Here is a 23,845-nt window from a genome sequence, read left to right on the forward strand (position 1 = left end):
AATAGTTGATTGTCAACAAATTTCAATTTCATATATTTAAAGTTGAAAGCCAATTGAAGTATTATATAAAATATAAATAAGTGACTTTTTGAAAATAAACAACCCAGTTAACAGTAATCATTTTTAATCAACAAAGGAATAGTTTCATTATGACTCTCACTGATTCACAATTTAGTGGTTCACTCTCATGTAAAATTTATTTTGTTAACAAAAATGCATATTCCATTGAATTGCAATCCAATTTGTATTTTTATAAATCTAATTTTGATATGTTCACAGTTTATATCTCAACGTTTCTCGTTTTCGAACCAAAAAAATTGGATTGTCAACTGGCTAGGAAAAAAGGCGACTTATCTAAATACAAAGGCCACTCTCACTATGTTTTAGTTGTCTACAAAGGTTACAGGTGATTTACAATTGATATGCTCATTTAAATAGTTGCCTTTTCCTCCGATCTGATTGCTCTGATATCATCATTGTAAACGAAATAGTAACTTGGAGTTCTCATTTTCTGCGAAAAAAACGAAATTATGGTTAAAAATGAGTTTTAAAGATATTTTTTAGAGCTAAAAAATACTCACAACATCACGAATTTGTCGATTAGCACCAGCCTTGATTAGCATTTTGCCAATATGTTCTACTTTGCTAGTAGCCATAGCATAATGAAGCGGAGTCCTTCCAAGCTAATAGTTAAAAAGGTTTTATGATTAGCCAAAAATTAAGAAAAAAAGTTATCATTCAGCCTTACATTATCTTGAACTGAAGCGGCTCCTGGGTTAGCGTCGATAAGATTGGAGATTATATCAAGGTTGCCGAAAAGTATGGCAATGTGAAGAGCTGTTCGGCCTCGTCGATTTTTAGCAGTGACTAGAGTTGAATCTGTATCGATGAGTCCCAAAACTCCTTGGATATAATCGTTTTTGATGAATGTATGCAATTCTTCTCGTGATTTTTGAAAATAAGTGATGTCTTGTAAAAGATTTATCATGGATGTAATTTTTCTCTTTCTCAGAACCGAAGTAACATCATGACCTTCTTCATCGACCACATTGGTTAGATCATATCCTTCATGGGATAATCTTTGTACAAAACCTACATTACGTCGAACAAAAGCATCCAGAATGTAATTATCAATGACTTGCACATTATCTTTTAAACCTGCATCAACAGCAACATCGCGAATGGTTCGATATTTTTCATCTCTCTCAGGAATCAAATATTCAGCTGAAGCCAACATTTGATAAAGAATGGCTTTCTTCTGGGGTTTTGAAGAAACTAAATGGAGCACAGTTCGCCCATGTTCATCTTTTACTTGGCACAATTCATATTCACTAACCGTATCTTCACTTTTTTTCTCGTCAGACTCTTCCCCAGATGACAAACTTTCTGGTGGCTGACTTGGAACTGCGCCCATGATTCGACGTATACTTTCTTGAAGCTTATTTTTTTCCTCTTTCAATGTTTCCTTAAATTGAACTGAAATCGTTTCAACTTCCTTTTTAACCTCATCTTCTTCAGGATTGACAGTACTACCAGTAGTAGGTCTTTCTTTGATCTTTGCATCAACATGAACATCAGCAGCTATTTCATGATGTATCGGACCTTTATCCTCCTCCAATTGAGAATCACTTGGTGATGGCGTTAGTCTTGATTCGATATCAGCAGTTGGAGGTCGCTGCCAAACATCGACTGATTCTGGTTCCTTTCGCTTTGTTGCACTTTCTGTTTTATGTTTATAATTGGATAATAAGTCACCAATGGTCAATTCATCAGGATGATCAAGATAATAATCAGCTGTGTTGCCCAATTTATCGATTAAAGAAGCATTAGCTCCCGCTTTTTTCAAAATGTCATAATACTGTCGATCCTTTGAGGCCATGACAGCTGCATAATGAAGAGGTGTTCTTCCTTCGTTATCAGGTCCATCTAATGTTTCGGGAAATTGGGTAATAATGTAAACAAGAACATCCATGTGTCCATGGAGCACGGCAAGATGAAGCGGACTTGCACCAACATGATCACGGCTTAAGGCAAACCTTTTGCGAGTCAGTATAGATCGGACTTCGTTGAAGTTTCCTCTGACAACTGTGTCATGAACATTTTTTATTTTTGCCATGTAAGCAGGAACAAGATCCAAGAACTCTTGGACTGTTTCTTTGGGCGATTTTTTATCAATCAACCTTTCCCCTTGACCTGCGATGACAACATGCTCCAATCGTAATAAATCACCTTCTTTTAGCCATGTTTCAATTAAATCATTCAACATATCACTATTACTGTCACTGTTTGTTACCGGTGATGTTTCGTTCAAGAAGCGACTCGATGTAGACTCACTCGATTTTGGTTTGGATGTTTCTGATCCTGTTTTGAGAAAATCTTTAGCTTCAGTGTTATCGATTATGCTTTCATTTAGATCATCGCCGTTGCCATTTGTAAGAGTATTATTATCACTTGATTTACTTTCGTCCAACACATCTGGACCCTTCTGTTCACCCGAACCATTGATTTCTGTCTCAGGTTTGCTCTCATTTGCATCAATCTCGCCATTAGGTTGATCATGACTGCCAGACTCCTTTTTGTCATTTTCCTCTACATCATCAGTAGCTTGTTCAGGTTTATTCCCATTTGCATCAACTATATCATTAACCACGCTAATTGACTCCGACGACTCTTTCTGATCCTCATTGCTATTTTCACTAACTAGATCAACCTTTTGTTCAGTTTCCATAACATTTTCAGTTTCATCTTTTTCTTGGGTTGATTCTTCAGCTACAGCATTTGATTGTTCAGTAGTAGTTTCTTCATTGGTTTCAGTAGTTTCATCACCCACTACCTTTTCATCAGAGACTTCTAATGTTGTTTTGTCAACTCCTGGCTCAGCTTTGCTTTCTGACTCTGACATTTCAGCATTTTTGTCGGCAGGTACTGTTTCAGCTGTGAGATCGGTTGGCTGATCACTTTTTAGTTCAGAATTATTTCCAGCAGGTTCCATATCAATATTATTTAATGAGTTTGTTTCATTAGTGGGCAGTACTTCGTTGTCATTATTTTCATTTGTCTTTTGAATATCCATTTCACTAGATGGATTTTCTTCGCTAACTTGTTTCTCTAACAATTGATTTGAGTCGATTTTATCGTCTTTATTTTCCGATTCAATTTTTTCCTCTTCAGTTTCATTATTTCCTTCACTAATATTTTCACCATTTGAAGAATTAATTTCTTGAGCAGTCTTTGTATCTTCATCAAGAGCAAGTTTCGATCCAGCCTCTTGAATTGATGTCTCTACCAATTCTTGGACAATTTCTTTTGCTTGTTTTTCAACGTCTGTCTCGCTATTTGATTGGGCTTCCGATAAGTTATCTTCTTCAAGTTTACCTGAATTATCTATTTCAGTATTTTGATCATTCTCAGTCGATGGAGGAGCAGAAACATTTGTGTTGATGCTTTGACTATCACCTTGAACTTCTTCCATCGAAGACGGCAATTCTGAAGCCTCATTTGGTGGATCATTTGTATCTTCTGATACATTTACAGCCTCAGGCAGATCTCCAATAAAAGCCTCAGCGATTTTTGAAGTATTTTGAATGGTAACTTTACTTGGCTCTTCTTCTTCATTTGAGTCGCTTAGTTTCTTTGCAGATTGATTAGCATCAACTTCCTCAGAAACTTTATTATCATTGATGCTGGTCTCACTATTAGGTTTGACTCCGTCCTCTTTATCACGTTCGGTCGTACCTTTGGTACCAGAATTGGAAGTGTTGCGATTGTTAACAGCCTTTTTCTTGTCTAAACGATCTTTTGAGCTATTTCTATTATTAACTACGGAAGGAAGGGAAGCCTTTCTGTTACCTTTAACTTTTTTTTCAACTTGTGGAAGAGATGTTTGTTTCTTTTTTAAAGCAATTTTTGAACTTTTACTGGTAACACTTGATTGGTTTGTCTCCTTTTTATCTGGTGATGTATTTTCGTTAACGATAGCATCTTGGCGATTATTTTGCAACTTTTCCTCATCAATATCAGTTTCCTCAGATGGTTCAACATTATTACCACCATCAGGTTTGTCAGGTTCAGCTTCGGTGTTACCTTCTTCTGTAGATTCTATTTCTTTTTGCAAAGTTTGCTGATTCTCTGTGGTTGATTGATCATTGAAATGATCATCTGATTCCTCAGGATTGTTTTCATTATCAAAAGAATCTTCAGATCCAGATAAGGTTTTAGCGTCGACAGCCTGGTCCACTTTACTAACTTCACTTTTAGTTTCCTCCAAATCAGCATTGTTATCATCACCACTTGCTGATTGTTGTAAAGATTCATTCACAGTTTCATCATTTTGAGCTGGTATTTCGGCTTCACCAGATTTATCTTCTTCTGTAAAAGGAGGACAAAATTTTTAGCCATGAGAATACGAATTTGTGGGCATAAACAAAATGAAAATTTTATGAAATATTGAAATATTGCAAAACATAAATAAAAAAACAAGACAACATAAAAACAAGATTTACTCTTTGATCATATGTGTTGCCACAATCGGCGGTAAAAAAGAATCGATTTTTAAACCAATTAATCGATTAGTTTTGAAACGTTTAGGAAAATATAGATTTTTGAACGAAATTAAATTATTCTGACTACACTCACCTACCAGAAACTGCACCAAGCTGGAAATAGCTTATTTACACTATTCGTCGAGCAGAATAATTCATAATTTTCAATCTTCCTTAATAGATCAAATTTAAGCAAGAATGTTGTTTTAAACTGATTTTGAGAGTTTTTGGATTGATATTTCACGAAAGAAAATTTAATTAACTCTATTGATAATTAAAGAAAGCGAATCAAAACTCGACGAAATTGAAAATTAGATAAAACTCCTCCTTAATAGGGACCATTGAAAAAATTATGTGCAGTTTCTGGTAGGTGCACTTTTTGGTAGGTGAGTGTATCTTATGAACTATTCTAGCATCTCTTTGTATAATCTCCTTTTCTGAATTGCATGCGACCAAAGAAAGGATGATCATATCTTTAAGTGTAACAAATTTTGGAAATAATAGGATGGCAAAAAGCAAATTATCTGGACTAACCAAGAGGAAAATGCATGGAATAGATAACTTCTTATTATTTTGTTGTTATTCACCGATATTTTTACGATCATCCTTCTTGTGAATACGGTGGCTATATTTGATGGGTGAATTTTTGGGTCACTCAGCAATACTCTGCTTTCTTAGCCATTTCGAGATTTGCACATGTATCGCTGTAAGATTAGCTAAACCAGTTTCTGACGTATTTAAAAAAAACCTAGAGATTTTCATTTTTTATCGAATTGGCAACACAATCAAAGATTTACAGTTTGTAACTCTTTTATCAGATCAAATAACTTAAAATTGGCTAATATTTCTTAAATAATTGATAAAATTGATTGGTGAACCTTCAAATCTTTATCGATCACCAGATGGTGTCATTTACGTAATAAGCTCATCTTGTGTAGAAAAGATAATCAACAAAAAGATTAAAACTTCAATTTTTCACCAGATAACTCTTCTATTTTCACTCTCCTTATCTGAATGAAATTTATCTTTTCTTGTGTATTTAAAGTTAAGTTTCAAATCTAGGGATTTACTTGGCTAGAATGGCATGCCGCGATTGTTAGTGACTATTGTAACAGTTTATTCGTGTGATGGTGTTGCGGTAAGTCTCTGTTTTAATTACCTATTTCAGTTTTTACTTTATTGTTTGAATTACTGGCTTCATTTTCATCATTTACTTGACTATTTTCCGAAATACCATCATCTGGTGCTTCCTCTGTAATGTTTGTGTTGCTTTTGCTTTCGTCTTCTTCAATGTTATTTGTTTCATTTTCCTCATTTTGTGTTTTATTTTCTTCTGCTTTCTCTTCCATGTTGATTTCAGATTGTTGGCCTTGTTTTTCGTTTTCTTGCTGTTCATTAACAACACCATTCTTATCACCACCATTGACTGATTTATCGTTGGCCCGTTTACTGGGGTCTTCTTTTACTGGAGTCGATGCAAATAATTTGTTAAGATAAGCTTCGCCTGTTGCCTGTAATTTCAAATAATGATCAGCCGTTCTGCCTCTTTGGTCAATTATCATTGGATCGCCTCCAGCATCAATCAGTTTCTTATAAATATCTTGCTGTTTATTCTGAGCTGCTATATGTAACCCTGTTCTCCCGAACTAAAAGATACAAAGAAGAAAATCAGAAGATGCAGATTGAAAAGTAGGATATTACGCTTACTTGATCCTTCAGTTGAAGGCAGGAGGGAAATTTTTCCAGTAAATAATCAACTATTTCTTGTTGGTCCCGAGAAACAGCTAAATGAATAGCCATCAACCCGTTCTCATCTTTGGCTTTGATCAAATTTGGGTCAGTGTCCAGGATTCTTTGAACATTTGCCAGTTCTCCATTGACTATGGAAGCATGAAGTGTCCGTATGCTGTCAAGAAGATGTGGTAAACCTTTAAGAAATTTTCTAGCTTCCTCACCCCAACTAGCTCGCCCCAAAAGCGCATCCCCATAACCATCCAGCACAAGCTCCAGCAATGTAGAAGCATCACCTTCGTGTAACGCATTACTAATCTTTTCTCTTGTGCTTGGCAAAAGGATACCTCGACGTTTGTGTAATGGTGATGAAGCTTGATGACCATCTCCACTTTTACGCTTATAATGAGCTGCTAATCGAGAAAGTTCGGAAGGTAATGGCATAAAATGGACTCTATAATATTCAGCTGTTTTGCCAACCTAATCAAAACAAAATGGAATTGTTTAAGACTAATTCATTTAGTCCATTTTTCTCACCTTAATTAGTATTCAAATCAGTTTCCTGGAGAGGAGGCTTAATCACATGCATAGGATTCATGGTCAAGTTTGAAAATATTAGAATAATAGAATATCTGACCCTTTTTAATCCATTATATTCAACTGTAAGTTTAATTTATTTTTCAGGTGATATTTTTATCTACTTTATTTCAATGTTATTATATTATAAAATCCTATCTAACAGTAAGTTAGTCTAGACATTTTGCAGTTTATTTGTCATTGAGACTACTTGATGATATTTGAATACTAATATGATGGTGTTTTTTTACTCTCTGCTAAATAAATTAGATTGACTTACAGCATCACGAGCCCTGGAATCTGCACCAGAACGGAGAAGCATTTTGTAAATTTTGTGGCCATTTTTATGGGTTGTAGCGGCCGCATAATGTAATGGCGTCCGACCTTCACGATCTCGAGCATTGACTGTTTCAGGGAATCGATCGAGTATGAATTGGACCACATCAATGTGACCCAAAATTACTGCTTTATGAAGAGGAGCCATACCTAAATGATCTTTGGCCAGAGCATAATCATTTTTATCTAAATGATCTTGTAAACCAGTCAAGTCACCGCAAGACACTGCTGCATGAATCTTACGTATTTTTGTCATCACCTTTGGTAGGGTTTCATGAATATAATTTTGAATATCAGGTAATTCTTTTGCCCCATCGTACATCTCTACTTTTGATCTTACGCGATCACCATGTCCTTCCAAAATGGCACCTTCCAGTGAATTTAAATCTAACTCTTGTATCCAACGCTTCAAATTAGCTGAAGTTACTTCTTCCCCTTTAAGAGTAAAACGTTTGAATTGTGTTTTTTTGAGCAAAGTTATAGTTAAAACAAGAGACATAATTAGATAAGCATTAGAATTTAAAATTAAATAATTCAATCAACGAACAAGGATTTTAAATTGATGTAGCCGATGTTGCTCGAGAAAGTTCAATTTCTCGTAAAATGAGACGCAGTTCGCAATGCAAAAACGAGACAAAGCACTAAGGACAAAGTGAACGGTATATTGGATAAAGCAAGAAAAATAGGACAAACGTATTTTAGGGTCTACGACGGATCCCAAAGGATAAGCACGAAGCAAGCAATTTGGTGACGCAAGTTTCGAAAATTAAAATTGATTTTTGTACGAGAAAAATAATCCATCATTGAGGTCATAAATACTTGTCAGGTAAATACTGTTCAATCTTTCAATCGACTAAATAAATTCCAATTCTATATTTTACTTCATTTACAGAAATACACAAAAAGAAAAAAAAATTGAAGCGTAAAGAAGAAAGAAACAAAAGCTTCTTTTACATTGGTTTCAATCCAATTCGATGTTCATTCTTACCTCTTTTCCTAAAGCGTCTCACTGATTTCAATCGGACAGGTGAAGATTTCTTCGACGATGACTTCCTTTTCGCAGATCTTTTACTGTCTGGTAACTCGAACTTGCGTGTGGCTGATTGTGGCTTATGATTATTCCTAATCGGAGGCCATACAGTTCGTAAGCCTCGTTGGTAACAACCTTGTGACTCTGTGAAATCGTCAATTGTAGACCATCGTTGAACCAGTATTCGAGGAATATTTTTTCTACGGCTATTCTTTTTTCTTCTCAATTTAATATCAACAGGAGCATATTTATATCGACTCTCAACACGAGGCTCTTTATTGGAAGACGAAGACGAAGAAGGAAGATGGAATCTATGAAATTTAATCATGATACATACACAAGGTAACGATGTTTCTCTGAGCAAGTCTAATTACTAATGTTGAATATTCGTTTACGTTTTGATTTTTTAACAGATTTTAATGATTAATTTTCCATATCGAAACTTGCGGTCACCATATTATCAACTTCAATCAATTGCTAAATCTTTGCATTATACTAACGAATCTAATTAAAGTGATGGTTTATAACGGAAAAGGAAAAATTTCATTAAAGATCAAGCTGGACTTCTAATGAAACGCATGCAATTTAACCAAAATTCAATCAGTGAATCTATTCTACTTTTTGTACGAGCAAAAATTGTAATCAAAGATGGACCCAGCAGATTATAAGATTGGCAGCAAACAAAGAAAACAAACAAGACAAGTGTATCAATTAACTAATCAAAGAGTTTGTATTAACAAAATGGATTAACATGAATTACTTAATATTGCTGGTGATGAAAAGTTTAAACTACTACCAGGTTTGGATCGGAGGTTAGCCTTGGCTAACAAAGAGTGTGAAGCATCGCCCAATGAACCGCTACTCGATCCACCATCGGCATCACCAATTTCATGATCACTAAGTCCAGTGTCACTTTTATACCCACTTGTATGAATATCTGGTTTCCGAGCTTCAGGTGATAATCCTCTTCCTTTGGTGATAATAGGCATAGTTGAGCAAGTATACAAACAAGTGCAGCGTCAAAAAATATGAAAAGTGAAAAAAACAAATCCCAATTAATATGGCATTTGATTTAAATAGCTAGACATGGCCACTAATTCATTGATCTAATTTAATTATAGATTTATTTCTCACTATTCACTCCAGAATAGGAAATCAAATATTCACCGTACAACGTAATTATTTCTTATATAATTGCAATTACTTTCAACAACTTGGATTTGTTAAGTCTAAATGCGCATGGAACAGGTAGCTGCTTACAAGCGTAAAAACTTTCATTTTTTGTTCAATAGTTCTTGATGAAATTATCAATATGATGGGATAATCAATTGAATCAATTGGATTTTACTGTATTCATTATTGTGTGCTCTAGACAAAAATAGTTTTTTTTTGCTGTTCACTCGATTTTCGTGACACTCAACCAATTCGATCAATCAATTCTCTGCCTTTTCTTCATTTTTCGCCTTCATCTTCCCTCCCTTACCTCTTTTGTTTTTATCTGTGTTACTCTGGTTTGTCTTCCAAGCTTTTTTAAATTTGGGTCAACAGTTTGGTCCCAAACAATCTTTATACCTATTGTGGTACCTTTTATCAATTAAGCTAATTCAATCTTTACCGTTCTAGTTCTTAACTTGCATAGGAACACAAATTTTCACCTTTTTTATTTCTCTCTATAAATTTAAAATTACTATTTCAATTATTTTCATTTTATTGATTTTTGTCTTCTCTTTCTCTTCTAATTTCAGGTAAATTTGTTCCAAATCAAAAGTAATCACAATTTTGGTTGGATGATAAATGAGCAATCAATTTGAAAGGGAAACGTTAACCTGATTGCAGTAATTAAAGGATGCAATTTAAAACCAGAAATGCGTTGGAAAGTGAAAAATGAAAATGGTTGCTTACTTCGGCAAGGAGACTTTGATTTAATCCGATTAGCCGTGTTAATTGCGTAGTTAGCATTTAATCGTTGACTTCGTTTCATCAACTGCTGAATATTTATTTGATCAGGAAAGCGAACATAATATTCAGCTGATCGACCTTTCTGTTGGTATAATAAAACCAGTGAAAGGGGTTAAATCAATACTCAAAAGATAAATTTCTAATAACAAAAAATTCTCATAATTTTCCATAGAAACTCACATAATCTGGTAAATTTGGTGAAGCGCCATGTTTTACTAAAATATTGTAAATGGCTCGTTCATCATCTAATCCTGCTGCATAATGAAGAGCAGTTCGACCATCCTAAATGATCAAGAAAATGTGGACAAAGAGGGTCAACATTAGATAACCAAAATTGAATGGGAGACATTTTGAAGAAGACAATTGATTCAAACAAAAAAGCAATGAAATGATGAAAATGATAAATCGATGAAACAAGTACGAAGTTCATTATGCATACGCCTCAATGAAAAAGAAAGAAAAGAAGGAGAAATGAAAATAAAACGAAATAACAAAAGAAAGAGTAAAGAAGGTACAAGATGCAAGTTTTACGACGTAAATTTTAATTCACTGTAATGTATTTATCGATTAATTTTTACTCTTTTTTTTCTCAACTTCAATTTTTTGATTTAGCTTTACCCTCTCTATTGGCAATGTCATTATCTTCATCATTTAACTCTTTGTAATTCATCATGTAATTCCTGATATAATCTTACATGGTCACGAGCATCCAATGTTGCTGGATATTCACTTGACAGGAAAGAGGTAACCTCTAGTTGGCCATACAAGACAGCTTTGTGTAAAGGAGTACAACCAATTTGATCACGAGCAAAGACAATTCCCTTTCTATCGAGAAGGCTTCTCAGATCATTTAGATTACCCCGTTGAGCTGCTTTATGAAGTTCATTTATTTGTTCCTGAGTAACACAAATCAATCATCAAAAGAAGGAAAACAAGAAAAAGAAGAAGAAAATGAATAAAAAAGACAAAAGATTGATAAACAATCGATCAATCAATTAATGTATAGACAAAGACATTTAAAGAAACTTACAATTAATTGTGGAACATTTTTCAAAAATTCTTGGACAAGTGGAGCTGATGAAGTTTCGCCAATTAATCTATCACCATAGCCTTGGATTACAATCTCTTCAAGTGTCGTTATGTTTCCCTGTTTAATCAACTCTCGTATATTACTTCGGTGCATCAACGATCCTGATTAAAAATTTAGCAACAATTAGAGTATTTCCATGTCATGTAGGATAAAGATAGAGCAAGAATAATAGATTTAAATGGTGAAATCCATGCTAACTGATGACAGAATTGAATTGTTGTTCTCGACAATGGAGCATGGAAGAGGCAAAGAAATAACAATCAATCAAGAACAAAAAATGGATATCAACAGTAAAATAGTAATGAGATGAAAACAATAGGAAAATTGGGAAAGAAGGTCAATTGTAACTTGAAAAAAAATTATCACAATCATTATGCATTACTGTTTCAATTGACGATTTAAAATTATTCATTTTCCCCATTATGTATTAGTTAATGGTTAAAAATGGTTTTACGATGCTCATTGATAGTTAAATAAAACTGTTATTCACAATCAAAATGATAATGATTGTTTAAAAAGACAAACAAGAAGAGATGGAAAATAAGGTTGATTTAAGTTTAAAATCAATCAAACTTGATTCTACTCTCTTTTTTCCCGTCAAAACAAGTCAAAATCAACTAAAATATTATTTCTTCTTACTAGATGAATGGATCTTCGACCAACTTTGAGGATCAATCATACGACTTGCTGATTTACGGCTTCGACGTTGACCCAATGGACGAGTGACAATTGCACTTTCCCTAAGAACCACCACAGAAACACCATCTTGATGATTTAAATAATCTTCTGGCTTTTTACCAAACTGTTTGGAGGCAAAGAAAAAGGTCAATCAGAAAGACGTCATGTCAACAGGAGAAAAATGAAAATCTAGAAAAATTAACAATCAATCAGATGTTCGATTGATCTTGGGAAAAGATTGAAATGGGCAGAGAAATTGTGGTCGCTCTATATTTGTCCAACACTGATTGCAACCATTGATTAGGTAAATTCAATATAATCAAAGACTGATGACACAAATACATAACAATATTTCATCAATATCAATGAATAATCTGACCTTGGTTAAAGGGTTTATTTGAAGGATTGGAGACACAAAGGTCCATAGATTGACACAAGGAGTTTTGAATTTATTCAGGCGTGTAACATGGTATAAATCATTAAATGTGAATAATAATTATATTGTATTGAATTAACCCCAACACATGAATATTACTATTATTAGAAAAGTTATGAAACTTAATTGGATCAAAAAATGGACCAGAAGGAGATTTAAACACGGAAATCAACTTTCTTTTTTAAGTGAAATGGACAGACAGGACAAGAAGGAGAAAAGGTTGGAATCACGTTCAAAAAGTTATATTACAAGGATAATTGGTTGAATGAATTTGATGATGAATAAAGTTGATTATCAAAATTAACAGTTGATAATTAGTGAGATATTAACATACCATGTCCAAGGCTTTCTCATCAGCACCAGCTTCAGCCAACATGCGATACAAGTCTGCGCTTTCGGGTAAAACAGCGGCGTAATGTAATGGAGTTCGTCCACGCTGTAAACAATCAAGATTGATTGGTTAAAAGGGTAAACAATGAGAATCAGTTAATGTTGAAACTAAGTAAACTGTTATAATAAATTAACTCTATTCTTCTGTTTCTGTTTCAGATTTTCACTTTATCTCCCAACTGCCACCCACCTTGGTGAAGATCTCTATTGCTATAACAATCAAAACAAATTTGGGTCAATTGAAATAAGTTACCATGACACTGGACAAGAGACTGACCAAAGAGTAACAGAAAGGTTTGAATATTTAGATATTTATTACTCTTTCAATATTATACAATCGAAAAGGCAACCTTGTCAACATTTAAATGAACCCTTTTTTCTCAATATCTTATCACAGACGAATACTATTATTACTGAATTATTTACTCATTTCACATTACAATCCATTCTAATCTAGTTTCTACTCTTATTCACAGGTTTGGGTGGCTTCATTTTCATGATTACTGACAACCAAATATGAAACTTACAACCTTGAACAATCATTGAATTGATTATTTGAAATGAGAAAGGTAATATTAACTCTGTCCATTCTCAGGTTTAGTTTTCAATAAATCATTGTTGTCTGATCATTCAAATCAACTAGATTAATCTATAATCTTCTAATTTAGATCTTTAATGATCTTCATTCAGTTTAAATTGTTTAGTGTTAGCAGTTTTGTCTGTCCAGAAAAGCTTGCCTTATTGAAGGGCCAAGTTTGCCAAGAAAGTTGACTTTTCACCCAAAAACGAAAAGAACAACTTCATTTCAATTTCGACCTCAATTTTTGAAAACTTTATTTATAATTGTGAGACATATTAATATGATTAATGATAATGTCAATATTGAATATTTAATGTTTACTTACATTATCTCTTGTATGGATTGTTGAAGGAAACCTATCGAGAAAATATTCAATAATTTCTTTCTGTCCATAAATAACTGCTTTGTGTAAAGGTGTTGCACCCATTTGATCCCGACAATATGCCAATCGCTTTCGGTCAATTAATTGTTGAACATTACGAAGATTACCCAAAGTAACTGCTCTATGGATTTCATCGATTTTTACCTGAAAAACAGGCACAAAAGAGAAACAAAAATAATAATAATCAATCAATCGAAACTCATTACTTTTATATGCAATCCATTGAATTTACCATTTCAGATTGGATAAACATTACAGATTAATAGAGATTAGCTTTAGTCCAAACATTTAATATTCATTGACTTATCACTGTCTTTAAATTGCATTAATTTCAATTTAACAAATCATCTTATACTTTAAACAACACTAATGTTTTTTTATTTTTTCAGCAAACGATCAACATTGAGGAAATAATTTTCAGAATCAATCAAATTATTATTTACCGATGATGGATCGAATCAAATAATTAACAAAAGACTGTTCTAATTGTTGGTTAACTGATTATTGAACTCACCATGTCAGTTGTTTTGTCATCATTGCGATTAGACATTAACATCATATTTATCTCTGGACTCAGACTTGGCGAACCTGTTCTTTGATTAACACCAAAAGACGGACTCAATTGAGAGTTGACCAAGTTAGTTGGACGCATCATCACTTAACTTTTGAGTCTATCGACAATCAAATTGCTTCTTGGTGTTAACTTGGAGTTGTTTTATGTCTAATAGATAACAATTATTCGACTGTCAAAACTTTTCATTTTTCAACACTTTCCTTGGATGTTTATTGCACGATTAATTGTTTGAAAATCAATCGTTGAATCTAAGAGCAAACATAATTTAAACTTGAATGCAAACAAAAGTTGAAACTCACTTTGAATTATTAGATGAACTGGATTACACTTTGAACAATATCATACTGCATGGTAAAGGAAAACAAATGAATATGTTTTATTACATTGAATCTGCGTGGTTAAATCAACCAATGATGGCAACTATTTTTAACCCAAACTAACCAGGTCAAGGTGGACGATCATTAATTATAACAATTATTTAATTGATAAAAGTTGGACAATTGAATGGTTAAAAGCTTCTGAAAACCAAAATCCAACCAAAGGAATAAGTTTATGGGAAAATTGATTGATCTCAATGTTTTGCAAATTAACGATTTCCTATCAACTCTGTCTCTTGATTGTCTTCTTAAATCATCATTTAAATGAGATCAAAGTGGTTAAAGATGAAAATGATTGGCATAAAAAGTAAAAGTTGATTCAACAAATTTTTTGGATTACACTTGACCTGACAAAATCTGGTTACCCAAAAAGAAACCCAAATCAACCCGAATCAAGTCAACTTTAAAATCGATACAAATCAACTTGGATCGAGGCAAATAATCACCAGCTTAATAGATTTACTCAATAATTAATTTGATCCGATTGAAGGCGAAATTAAAAGGCAAAAATTGGTGAAAAAAATTGGTTAATCGTTAAAAGTGATTCCAGTTAAAATTAGCAAAATACAAATGAGGTAAACATTGATACTGTAATGATCAGTGAAGCAATTAGCGAATTGAGTCTAATGCTGTTCCATTGATCCGTATTATAATGATCAAAGATTATGAGAGTTAATCAGTTGACTTTTTACATCATTTGGTTAAACAGCAAAACATAATCTGAACAATTTATTCCCAATGCAAGTAACAGTAAACTTGATTCGGTTCGATTTTTAAAAATACCAATATCGAGTGATTATCATTTCTCAGCAGCTAACACCAATCTTATTATCATTAATATTGATTGTGTTTTTTTCATCTTAACAGTTCATTCTTATAAACAAAACCAAACAACAAAAGGTACCAAAAAAGACGCAAAAATCAGCAAAAAAAAGTAAAACAAGTTTATTTATGTGCAAATGGTGTGAAAAGTGATGTATAAAAGGGTAAGATGATTATGATGATAAACAAGATGATGAGATACTTGAACCAACAGGACATTAGTTTTATTTTTATTGTCATCATCGTTATTATTATCACTATCATCATCACAAAATTGCGTGATCACTAGTAACAATGAGTCCTACAATGAAGCGTCCCAAGCATTGTTTGATCATTTTGGTATGTTGAAAAATTTGAAATTGATGCGAGTAATTTGGTTGGTAGAACATGAAATCAACATTTAAATACATAATACAACAAATAAATTATTATTGATACACATCAATAATTTACATAAAGAAGGATCAACATGTTGGATTAAAAGTAACAGCAACAAAAAAAGTGTTGATGATGAAGATGATGACGAATAAAATGTCTTTTAATGTAACATCAATTAATAGAGAAGCTGAAAGAGAGATGATGATGATGATGAGATTGAAAGACTACATTTGACGTGCGAAAGACAAATAAGAAAGAGATTAGGGAAGACAAACTGGAAAGGAAAATAGAAAGGAAAGAAAGAGAAGACGAAGGAAGATAAGGGGAGAGTAAACGTGCTTACATGTTGTGAGTTTAACGTTGCAAGACGTTTTGTTGTTGGTGGTGTTGGTGCTTCAGTAAGTCACATATCAACAGTCAGTTGGCTGATGTATATTTATTAAAATGTAATCTTGTTTTGTCCTTTTTGTGTTGTCTTTTTTTAAGAAAAAAACATTCATTTCTCATTGAAATTTGTTTCCATTTTGACTATTTTTCAGAGTCCATCGTCCATTATCCATAAATCCATCTTTGATTAATATGACTATGAGATTGCATCTCCAAAGGATTAAATGGCCTTTAATTTGGTCCTGATTGTTGCCCTCAGTTATTGTACAATTGCTTGTGTTCCCTTGTTAATCAATAGTTCAAAGATTTATCATCTAGTCAATAGCCGTTTGTTACCATCATCTTTAACAGCAACACCGTTAACTCATCATTCCTTTGTTGAATTACCTTCATCTTTGTTGTCATCATCATCATCATCATCTTCAACCAGTTCATTATCCAATTCATTTACATCATTGACAAATTCATTGTCATCCTTTTTTATTAGTAAACGGTATTTCAATGACTTGGATGCCGAGGAAAACAATCCAGCCAGAGATTATGCTATTTGGTCCGCCATTGCTTCTTCCCTTGCCAAATGGAATCACATGAGAGTTGCCAAATTAAGGCAACGATTTAAACTTAAATCAATCAATTTTTCAAGATCATCTTCACCTTCACCATCAACATCAACAACAACAACCTCGCCATCATCTTCCAGATTAGTCAAACATCGAGTCCGAAGGTAAGTCAACTGTTTGGTTGCTTTCAGTTTCTTCTCATTTTGGTTGGTATTGTATTTATTGACAAAATTAACTTATTAAGATGATGCCAGGACAAGTTTTTATCATTAGATTGACAATTTATTTCATTTAAACTCTTTACCAATCTCTTTACAGTAAACATGAGCTTGAGGTAATGTTATATATTTGAAGAAGCAAGAAAAAAATACTAAAAAAGGTTCAATGTTTACAATTTGCGGTGAAACCAATCAGAAAATGCAAAACGAGTATTTAAACGTTTCCCTTTCTTACACTTTCTCAATGAAATTTGGTAAAAATAATTTTCATTTTCATTTTGTTGGTCAACACCATTTTGATCCGTCCCATCCTTACCATCATCTTGATAATGTTGGTTAATTTTGTACTTTTGTGACCAAACAAGGTAAGCAAGGTAATTTGCTGATAGTTCATTGCTTCATTTAATGTTTAAGTTAATAACCAATTGTCAAAATTAACTTTATCATTTGCTGGTTAATAGAGGAAATATGAGAAAAGTCAACAATACCATCAATGGATAAGTAAATAATCATGTAAAAAGATCCAGCAAAGGTTTTTTTACTTATATTCATCTGTATCTAGTCAACAATTGAAAGTAAATTAGAGATAAATCAAGTCTCTCGACATGAATCTTCAGCCAAATGAAGAGTTAGCCAAATAATAAGTTGAGAAGACAAAGATTATCTAATAATTTATATCCACTTGGTTAATCAATTAGCTTTTTATCGTTTAATGGTTTAACCATCTTCTGCAAGTTGATAGAGCATCCTAAATGTATCCAATGTATTATCAGCTGAAATTCAACAATTACCATGTTACCAGTTACAGTTACATTTAAGCCAGGGTTTATTGCTTTGAATTATTGTGATTGATAGTTGCCTCTGCCTTGACAAACTCCTTACAGAGATGAAGAAATGGTTTGCTACCGTAACATTGGATGTTTTCGAGATGAAGGTCCATTTGATTATCTTGACACTTTACCAGCAGCACCTGAAGTTATTAATACAACCTTTACATTGTACACTCGATTGAATCCAATTGAGGGAAGTTTAATTGATCTGACCAATACAACATCTAGTTTAAATGATTTTAAAGAATCAGGTCCAGTCAAGATAATTATCCATGGTTTTGGTTCAACAGGACGAGATCCTTGGGTTTTACAGATGACTGAGGCATTACTATACGTTGTAAGTAGTCACATTTTGTTACCTTTTTAAATTTAACGGATTAACGGTCGTAACAACAACAGCAGCCAAGAGTAACAATTAGTAAATTACAAGTAGAAAACATTTCATTATAATTGATCAACTTTAAATCCTTAGACTTTTATCAAAAGGAAAAATCACACTCAAGTAACTCTTACAAATCATCTTCTGATAAAAGCCTTTTGTTTTTACCATGGCAACCATGCCAGCTGACTTTGTAATCACTTGAACACATTTTTTGAATTGTTAAAACTCTTCCGTTTATCATTGTGAAAAATATATCTTACTGGTTTTATTATAAATATTTTAATTGAAACAATTGTGTCTTTTTCCTGTTGACGATTGGTACCTGTAAATTGTAAACTGATGTTAAAAGTTGCGTATCCAAAAAACAAAACAATTAACAACCAGTAACAACAGTTAACCAGAAACACACAAGAATTGAGAAATAACGTTAAAGTAAACGAGTTAACTTGATGTGTGAAAGCTTAATAGGGATTAAATTGATTGAGTTTTAAACCATTTTGAAACTAAGTGTAATTCATATATTTGTATTTAGTGACACTAATCAAGTTAAATGATTAATGAGATTCTCTCGGTTAATGAGATTGAGTTGTAATCATTTTCGGTGATGGTGACGATGATGATGTTAAAGAAGGTTGGCAAAAGGATTAAACCGATCATACACATAAATAGATTTAAAAATTATTGTCTTACCTTGATTTGCTTTGTTTTTCATCAACATCATTATCATCATACACGATGAAAATAAACCTCAAATTGACAAAAATGCAACAAGTAGTTCTCATCCGGTCATTGGCTTATATTGAAGGAGGAGGAAGATGAAGATGACCGTGGAAGATGATGTTAACATTAACTTTTTTCAACTCACTGTTCATCTAAATATGGTCAACTTATTTGGGTCAATGATTGAAAAAAAAGGTTTTTTTTCTTATCATCATCATCATCATATCTTGATCATCTTAACAAGTGGCTATAAGTATATTAAAATTGAATATTGGGTTTCGATTGTTAAATTGATTTGTGTTTTTGATATTATCTTGACTTTACATTATAATTTCTCAATTGACTTTGCCTTTCAATGATCTGTTTTCATCCCTAAATTATGCTCATTAATTGACAATTGATTATTTTTAGGACAATTTCATGGCTATTTGTGGTTATATTGATAGCAATAGTTAACTTGAACCAATACCAATTGTGATTAATTGGTTCAAAATTTGGGTTTCCAATTTTGTTTTTGGGTTCAAGTTGATTCAGATTAGATGGGAAAGACTTTTTAGACAATTATAAAGTTATCATTATTGATACATTGAAGAGCAAACAATCAATAACGATCGACATCAATTAGAAATGAAATTGGCTCAATATTATCAATCTTAAAAGCTAATCAAATTTGCATCAACTAATCAAGTAATTTCTCAAAAAACCAAATTAACGAGTCATTTAGTACAGTAGAGAGTCACCGTTTCAACTATTAGTACAGATTATGAGAGCAAATTCAAAAACGGACTTTTAGTACAATTTTTGCATGATTAAAATGGTTCAAATTAGCCAGTGAAATAACCTGATCGGTTAAGTGAATTGTTACATTTAATCCAATCAAATGAAAGTATAATTAACTAATTTTAGTCAGTTATTTTAAGTTGAATATACTTTTAATAGTTTGGATATTAAATCTGGTTACAGTTCGTTTCAAAATGGCAACTTCAAAAATTGACTCTCATCCGTTGACTGACTTGAGTGAACACAGTTTACCAATTATATCGGCGTCACAATCACCTAATAACATGAAGAGAAGAAAAAATAATAAATAAATAATTCCATTAATTGTTATTGCTATTGCTATTGCTGGATAAATTTGGTTAGGATAGCGGTAAAGAGAGTGGCATGCAAAGAGTAGAGATCTGTTGAAAAACTGGTGAGACTTACCTTGCTTTTGTTTTATTTTTAATTTAGGATGATGTTAATGTGATTGTTGTTGATTGGGGTAATGGAGCTGCCTTACCTAATTACGTTCAAGCAGCGGCAAACACTCAGCTGGTTGGTAAACAAATTGCTTTACTTATTAAAATGTTAATGTACGAGAAAGGTTTAAAATCATCTGACTTTCATCTCATTGGTTTCTCACTTGGCGCCCATATTGCTGGTTTTACTGGCACAGAGGTTAAAAATCTATCACGAATCACTGGTCTAGATCCGGCTTCACCGTTATTTGAGGGTTACACAGCCAAAGTACGACTGGACAGTGAGGATGCCCAATTTGTGGACATTATTCATTCCAATGGAGACAGCTTTTTACGCGGTGGACTTGGCTCTTTTGAACCCATGGGACATGTTGACTTTTATCCCAATGGTGGACGCAATCAGGTTGGCTGTAATTCAGTTTTTGTAGGAGCCATAAATGATATTTTTTACGGTAGATGGCAGTCTCTCTGTCATCATAGACGAGCTTTTAGGTTTTTCATTGATTCAGTTGTGGCCACATGTAAATTTCATGCCTTCCAATGTGATAATTATGCTAAATTTTTGCGCGGTGAATGCTTTGATTGTGGCAAAGATGGAACTGGCTGTGGTAATATGGGCTACTTTGCCAACCAATCACCTGGAAGAGGTAAAATGTATTTGGTTACCAGAGATTCTGAGCCATTCTGTGGTGAGTAGTTTTATTTTTTTCACAACTAACCCAATATACAGTCTTTAGTCTATTTATACTTTAAATAACTGTTAACAATTTGTTTAAAAATAACATTTTATTTTCCTTCAAATTTAACCTTCTTTTGGCCCCCTCATTGGCTTACTCATTGTTCATTAACTTACCTAAACCAGTTTGTTTTTCTGAAACTACCAAAAGTGAATCTTTTACTAAACCCAAAACTAGCTCGAACCTAAATGTATGTCCAGCCTAGTTGTACTTTAAAAATATGTCATTAGTTTGTTTACTGACCAATATTTAACTGACAATTGCATTGTAAGTGGACTACTTTATCTGACTCTTCCATTAAATCTCAGATTAAGATTTAAAGATGGTCATCGTTCTTATTGAATAATTCAACTTGCTAAAAATTTTCCCTCCATTTTAGTCTGCACCTTATGCTATGCTTATTTGTGAATGCATTTACTAATTTTCCTTATTTCGTTTCATTGTTTCAGCAAATCAATACAAGATTCAAATCGATAGCAGCAGTGGACAATCATCTACTTGGGGAAAATTGGAGGTGATTTTTTTAACCAAAGATCGTAATGAAACGTTCCAATTGACCAGTGAATCAGATGAGATAAAAGATGAATCCTTAATCCAAGGCTTAGTCGTGGCTCATCCTTTAGTTCGTAATATTACCTCAGCAATTGTTAAATACACAAAATATCGAGGATGGATTTACTCTGGAAAAGATTTCTGGGGAATTGATAAAATTGTATTAACAAATTCTGATGGCGAAATGTGAGTAAAACAGTGAAAAGAGATGAAAGATGAAAGGATGAAAAATCTTTTTTCCCTGTTAACATCATTTAAATTAAGTTATTAGACATAAGCTGTTGATATATTAATAGTTAGATTGATGAAGCAAGTGTGAAAAAGGTTGAGTTATGTTGATTAATTAAATTAAGAAATGCAGCGAAAAGTTTAAATCAATTTGCCATTGCAATAATAACATCAAATTTAGCAAGTTTAATCCATTTAGATATTTAAATGCATCCCATTCAATTTGTTAAATACATAATAAGTTACATTAAATTGTTACATGCAATTGTCAAGTCAATTGTCTCGTTCCGTTGTTCAAATTTAAACAAACCAAAACAAACCGTCATAAATAATCATTAAAATTAAATGTTGATTTATTACTAAAGGATAAACTGATTTAGCAAATTAGAATAATATGCTTCAAAATGATGTTTAAACAAACAATTTAGACGGTTTGTTTGATTGTTTCATTTTTCACTTCAAACTTAAAATTCCATTGGAAACATTCAAAGCTTTTCAAAATATTTATTTGAAAAGCATCTTAACCATCATCATTAAGTAATCATCTGATTTAATTCATTATCCTGCTAATATTTTTGTTTCTTTCTAATTCATGCAGAGCATTTCAATTAATCTGTACGATTTCTTTTGGCCATTAATCAACTCTGAGACGACTTAGCATACTAAAGTTTTGTCCAAGGAATTTTCTCAGATATTCTTTGCTATACTCGAGGTAAAAATCATTCTGGACATCGATTATGATGATATTAGAGGCCGAATCAAATGCATTTCATGATTTTCGAAGCAAGAAAGCCTTGAAGTTTAAAATCTATGACAAGCGCTTCATGATTTATCCATTTAAGTTGCAAGACATGGTTTTCTTACTCTGAAAATTATGAAATGCATTTTATCTGATGATCTTATCCTTGAAGTTTAGAAAATGAATATCTGAGAACTTTTGTCGGGTTAATTTCTATTCACTGAGTTATCTCAGAGTCGATTGATAACCAAAAGAAATCGTCCAAATGATATCAGCAAATCATCTTAACCATTAATATTACAATTGAAGTGAAAAGACAAAATAACAGTTTGTCTGACAATTAAAACCAGAATGAATGAAAGTTGAAAGTAGCATGGAAAAGAAGTTAAAACACGCAAAAAATTAGATTTGATTTATCTGTTGATCTTTTTTCTTCTTTTTTTCCATCCTCATCCTCATCTTCATCCTCCACCAACCACCAAAAATATCAAAACAGGATCTCTTATTGTGGTTACAATACAATCCTTGAAGACAGTATACCTTTACAATTGGAACTTGTTAAAGGTAACTGTACCGTTGAGATAACAGCTGATGCAAGTTACAACAATCGTTTGGCTCGATTGGTTTGGCAAGTTGTCTCTGGACCAAGTAAGGGTCGCCCACCTAAACTACTTTGGCGTCTATCGTTGGCCTCAGAAGACATTTGATCCAAACAAGTTGACATCAATTGTTTCACCGAGAGACACTGAAAATAAAGCAAAAGCAAAAGCAAAGCAAAAAAAGGAAATCAGGTCAAAACTTGTTTCTCTCTCTCACCTAATCATCACCCAATTAAAAAGCCAACCCGGATAAAGTGAATTGACCTGTGACCCATAGTTAATTATTGACTGTCTTGACCATGAACTTGACCCTGATCCAATTGAAGTGACACCAAAGTCAGAAAAAAAGAACCAGAAAATTGATCAACAATGAACCGTTTAAAACAAGTCCAACGGTCTGAACAAATATCAATGATTCAAATCACAACTCAATAGCCAGCAACCCAACAAAACCGTTTCTTGTCAACCGCAATGAGTAAACCGTAAACACAAATTTAACCAACTACCATTTAGATAACAGTTAACCTTTTTGTTACCTTATTATCAACACTAATGAAAATAATTTTAATCATAATATATATAAATGAATATTAACATGTTTACTGTTTACAGAATCAACAATCAATACAAATTGTAAAAAAAAGACAAAACAAAATCCTTAATAAACAAATTATTGTTGCAACTTGAAAAGGCAAAATTGATAAATTATAGAAGGCTAAGGAAAGGGAAAAAAGTAAAATTCTGAATCAACTGAGTCTGAGAAGGTTATCAT

General features: G+C 32.8%; 2 protein-coding genes and 2 long non-coding RNA genes across 9 annotated transcripts; 2 read left to right on the forward strand and 2 right to left on the reverse strand.

The window, feature by feature from the left end:
* Positions 1–170: 170 nt before the first annotated feature.
* Positions 171–14,381, reverse strand: LOC107363890 (uncharacterized). Its single transcript, XM_015931165.3, has 15 exons — positions 14,244–14,381; positions 13,673–13,873; positions 12,712–12,813; positions 11,903–12,065; positions 11,204–11,364; positions 10,869–11,069; positions 10,354–10,455; positions 10,117–10,255; positions 8,975–9,184; positions 7,129–7,619; positions 6,249–6,752; positions 5,701–6,187; positions 749–4,368; positions 582–683; positions 171–511 (listed from the first exon to the last, which is right to left on the reverse strand). Exons 1-15 carry the CDS (start codon positions 14,379–14,381, stop codon positions 431–433), a joined length of 6,702 nt encoding a protein of 2,233 aa, XP_015786651.2. The 3' UTR covers positions 171–430.
* LOC107363963 (uncharacterized) lies at positions 7,880–8,767 on the forward strand. The gene is made up of 3 exons (XR_016198617.1): positions 7,880–8,010; positions 8,455–8,556; positions 8,628–8,767. It is a non-coding gene; the product is annotated as an uncharacterized LOC107363963 (long non-coding RNA).
* LOC107363906 (pancreatic triacylglycerol lipase) lies at positions 12,704–23,763 on the forward strand. Of its 6 annotated transcripts, none has more exons than XM_089267363.1 (10): positions 12,704–12,845; positions 12,927–13,061; positions 13,244–13,336; positions 14,119–15,255; positions 15,548–15,666; positions 16,420–16,991; positions 17,930–18,212; positions 20,211–20,907; positions 21,405–21,693; positions 22,971–23,763. In XM_089267363.1, exons 6-10 carry the CDS (start codon positions 16,492–16,494, stop codon positions 23,179–23,181), a joined length of 1,980 nt encoding a protein of 659 aa, XP_089123489.1. In that variant the 5' UTR covers positions 12,704–12,845; positions 12,927–13,061; positions 13,244–13,336; positions 14,119–15,255; positions 15,548–15,666; positions 16,420–16,491; the 3' UTR covers positions 23,182–23,763. The 6 variants fall into 6 exon arrangements, with proteins under 6 accessions (XP_089123489.1, XP_089123488.1, XP_025018403.2 ...); XM_089267362.1 differs by having other exon boundaries at positions 15,548–15,580; XM_025162635.2 differs by lacking the exons at positions 12,704–12,845; positions 12,927–13,061; positions 13,244–13,336; positions 15,548–15,666 and having other exon boundaries at positions 14,980–15,114.
* LOC112539784 (uncharacterized) lies at positions 19,827–20,322 on the reverse strand. The gene is made up of 2 exons (XR_003083761.2): positions 20,184–20,322; positions 19,827–20,033 (listed from the first exon to the last, which is right to left on the reverse strand). It is a non-coding gene; the product is annotated as an uncharacterized LOC112539784 (long non-coding RNA).
* Positions 23,764–23,845: the final 82 nt, after the last annotated feature.

This window comes from Tetranychus urticae, chromosome 2 (assembly GCF_039701765.1).
Source record: "Tetranychus urticae isolate SD_2017Ah chromosome 2, NJAU_TeUrti_SD_1.0, whole genome shotgun sequence".
Taxonomy (NCBI): domain Eukaryota; kingdom Metazoa; phylum Arthropoda; class Arachnida; order Trombidiformes; family Tetranychidae; genus Tetranychus; species Tetranychus urticae.

What these genes read in the sequence shown, in the direction of transcription:
- LOC107363890 (XM_015931165.3), bottom strand. Translation starts at nt 14,381, where the DNA reads ATGCGTCCAACTAACTTGGTCAACTCTCAATTGAGTCCGTCTTTTGGT. An exon ending in AAAATGTTCCACAATTAATT is followed by an intron (nt 11,070 to 11,203) that starts GTAAGTTTCTTT and finishes TGTGTTACTCAG; the next exon opens with GAACAAATAAATGAACTTCA. An exon ending in ATTCCAGGGCTCGTGATGCT is followed by an intron (nt 6,753 to 7,128) that starts GTAAGTCAATCT and finishes TGTTTTGATTAG; the next exon opens with GTTGGCAAAACAGCTGAATA.
- LOC107363906 (XM_089267363.1), top strand. Translation starts at nt 16,492, where the DNA reads ATGGCCTTTAATTTGGTCCTGATTGTTGCCCTCAGTTATTGTACAATT. An exon ending in CTGAGGCATTACTATACGTT is followed by an intron (nt 18,213 to 20,210) that starts GTAAGTAGTCAC and finishes TTTTTAATTTAG; the next exon opens with GATGATGTTAATGTGATTGT. An exon ending in AGATTCTGAGCCATTCTGTG is followed by an intron (nt 20,908 to 21,404) that starts GTGAGTAGTTTT and finishes TCATTGTTTCAG; the next exon opens with CAAATCAATACAAGATTCAA.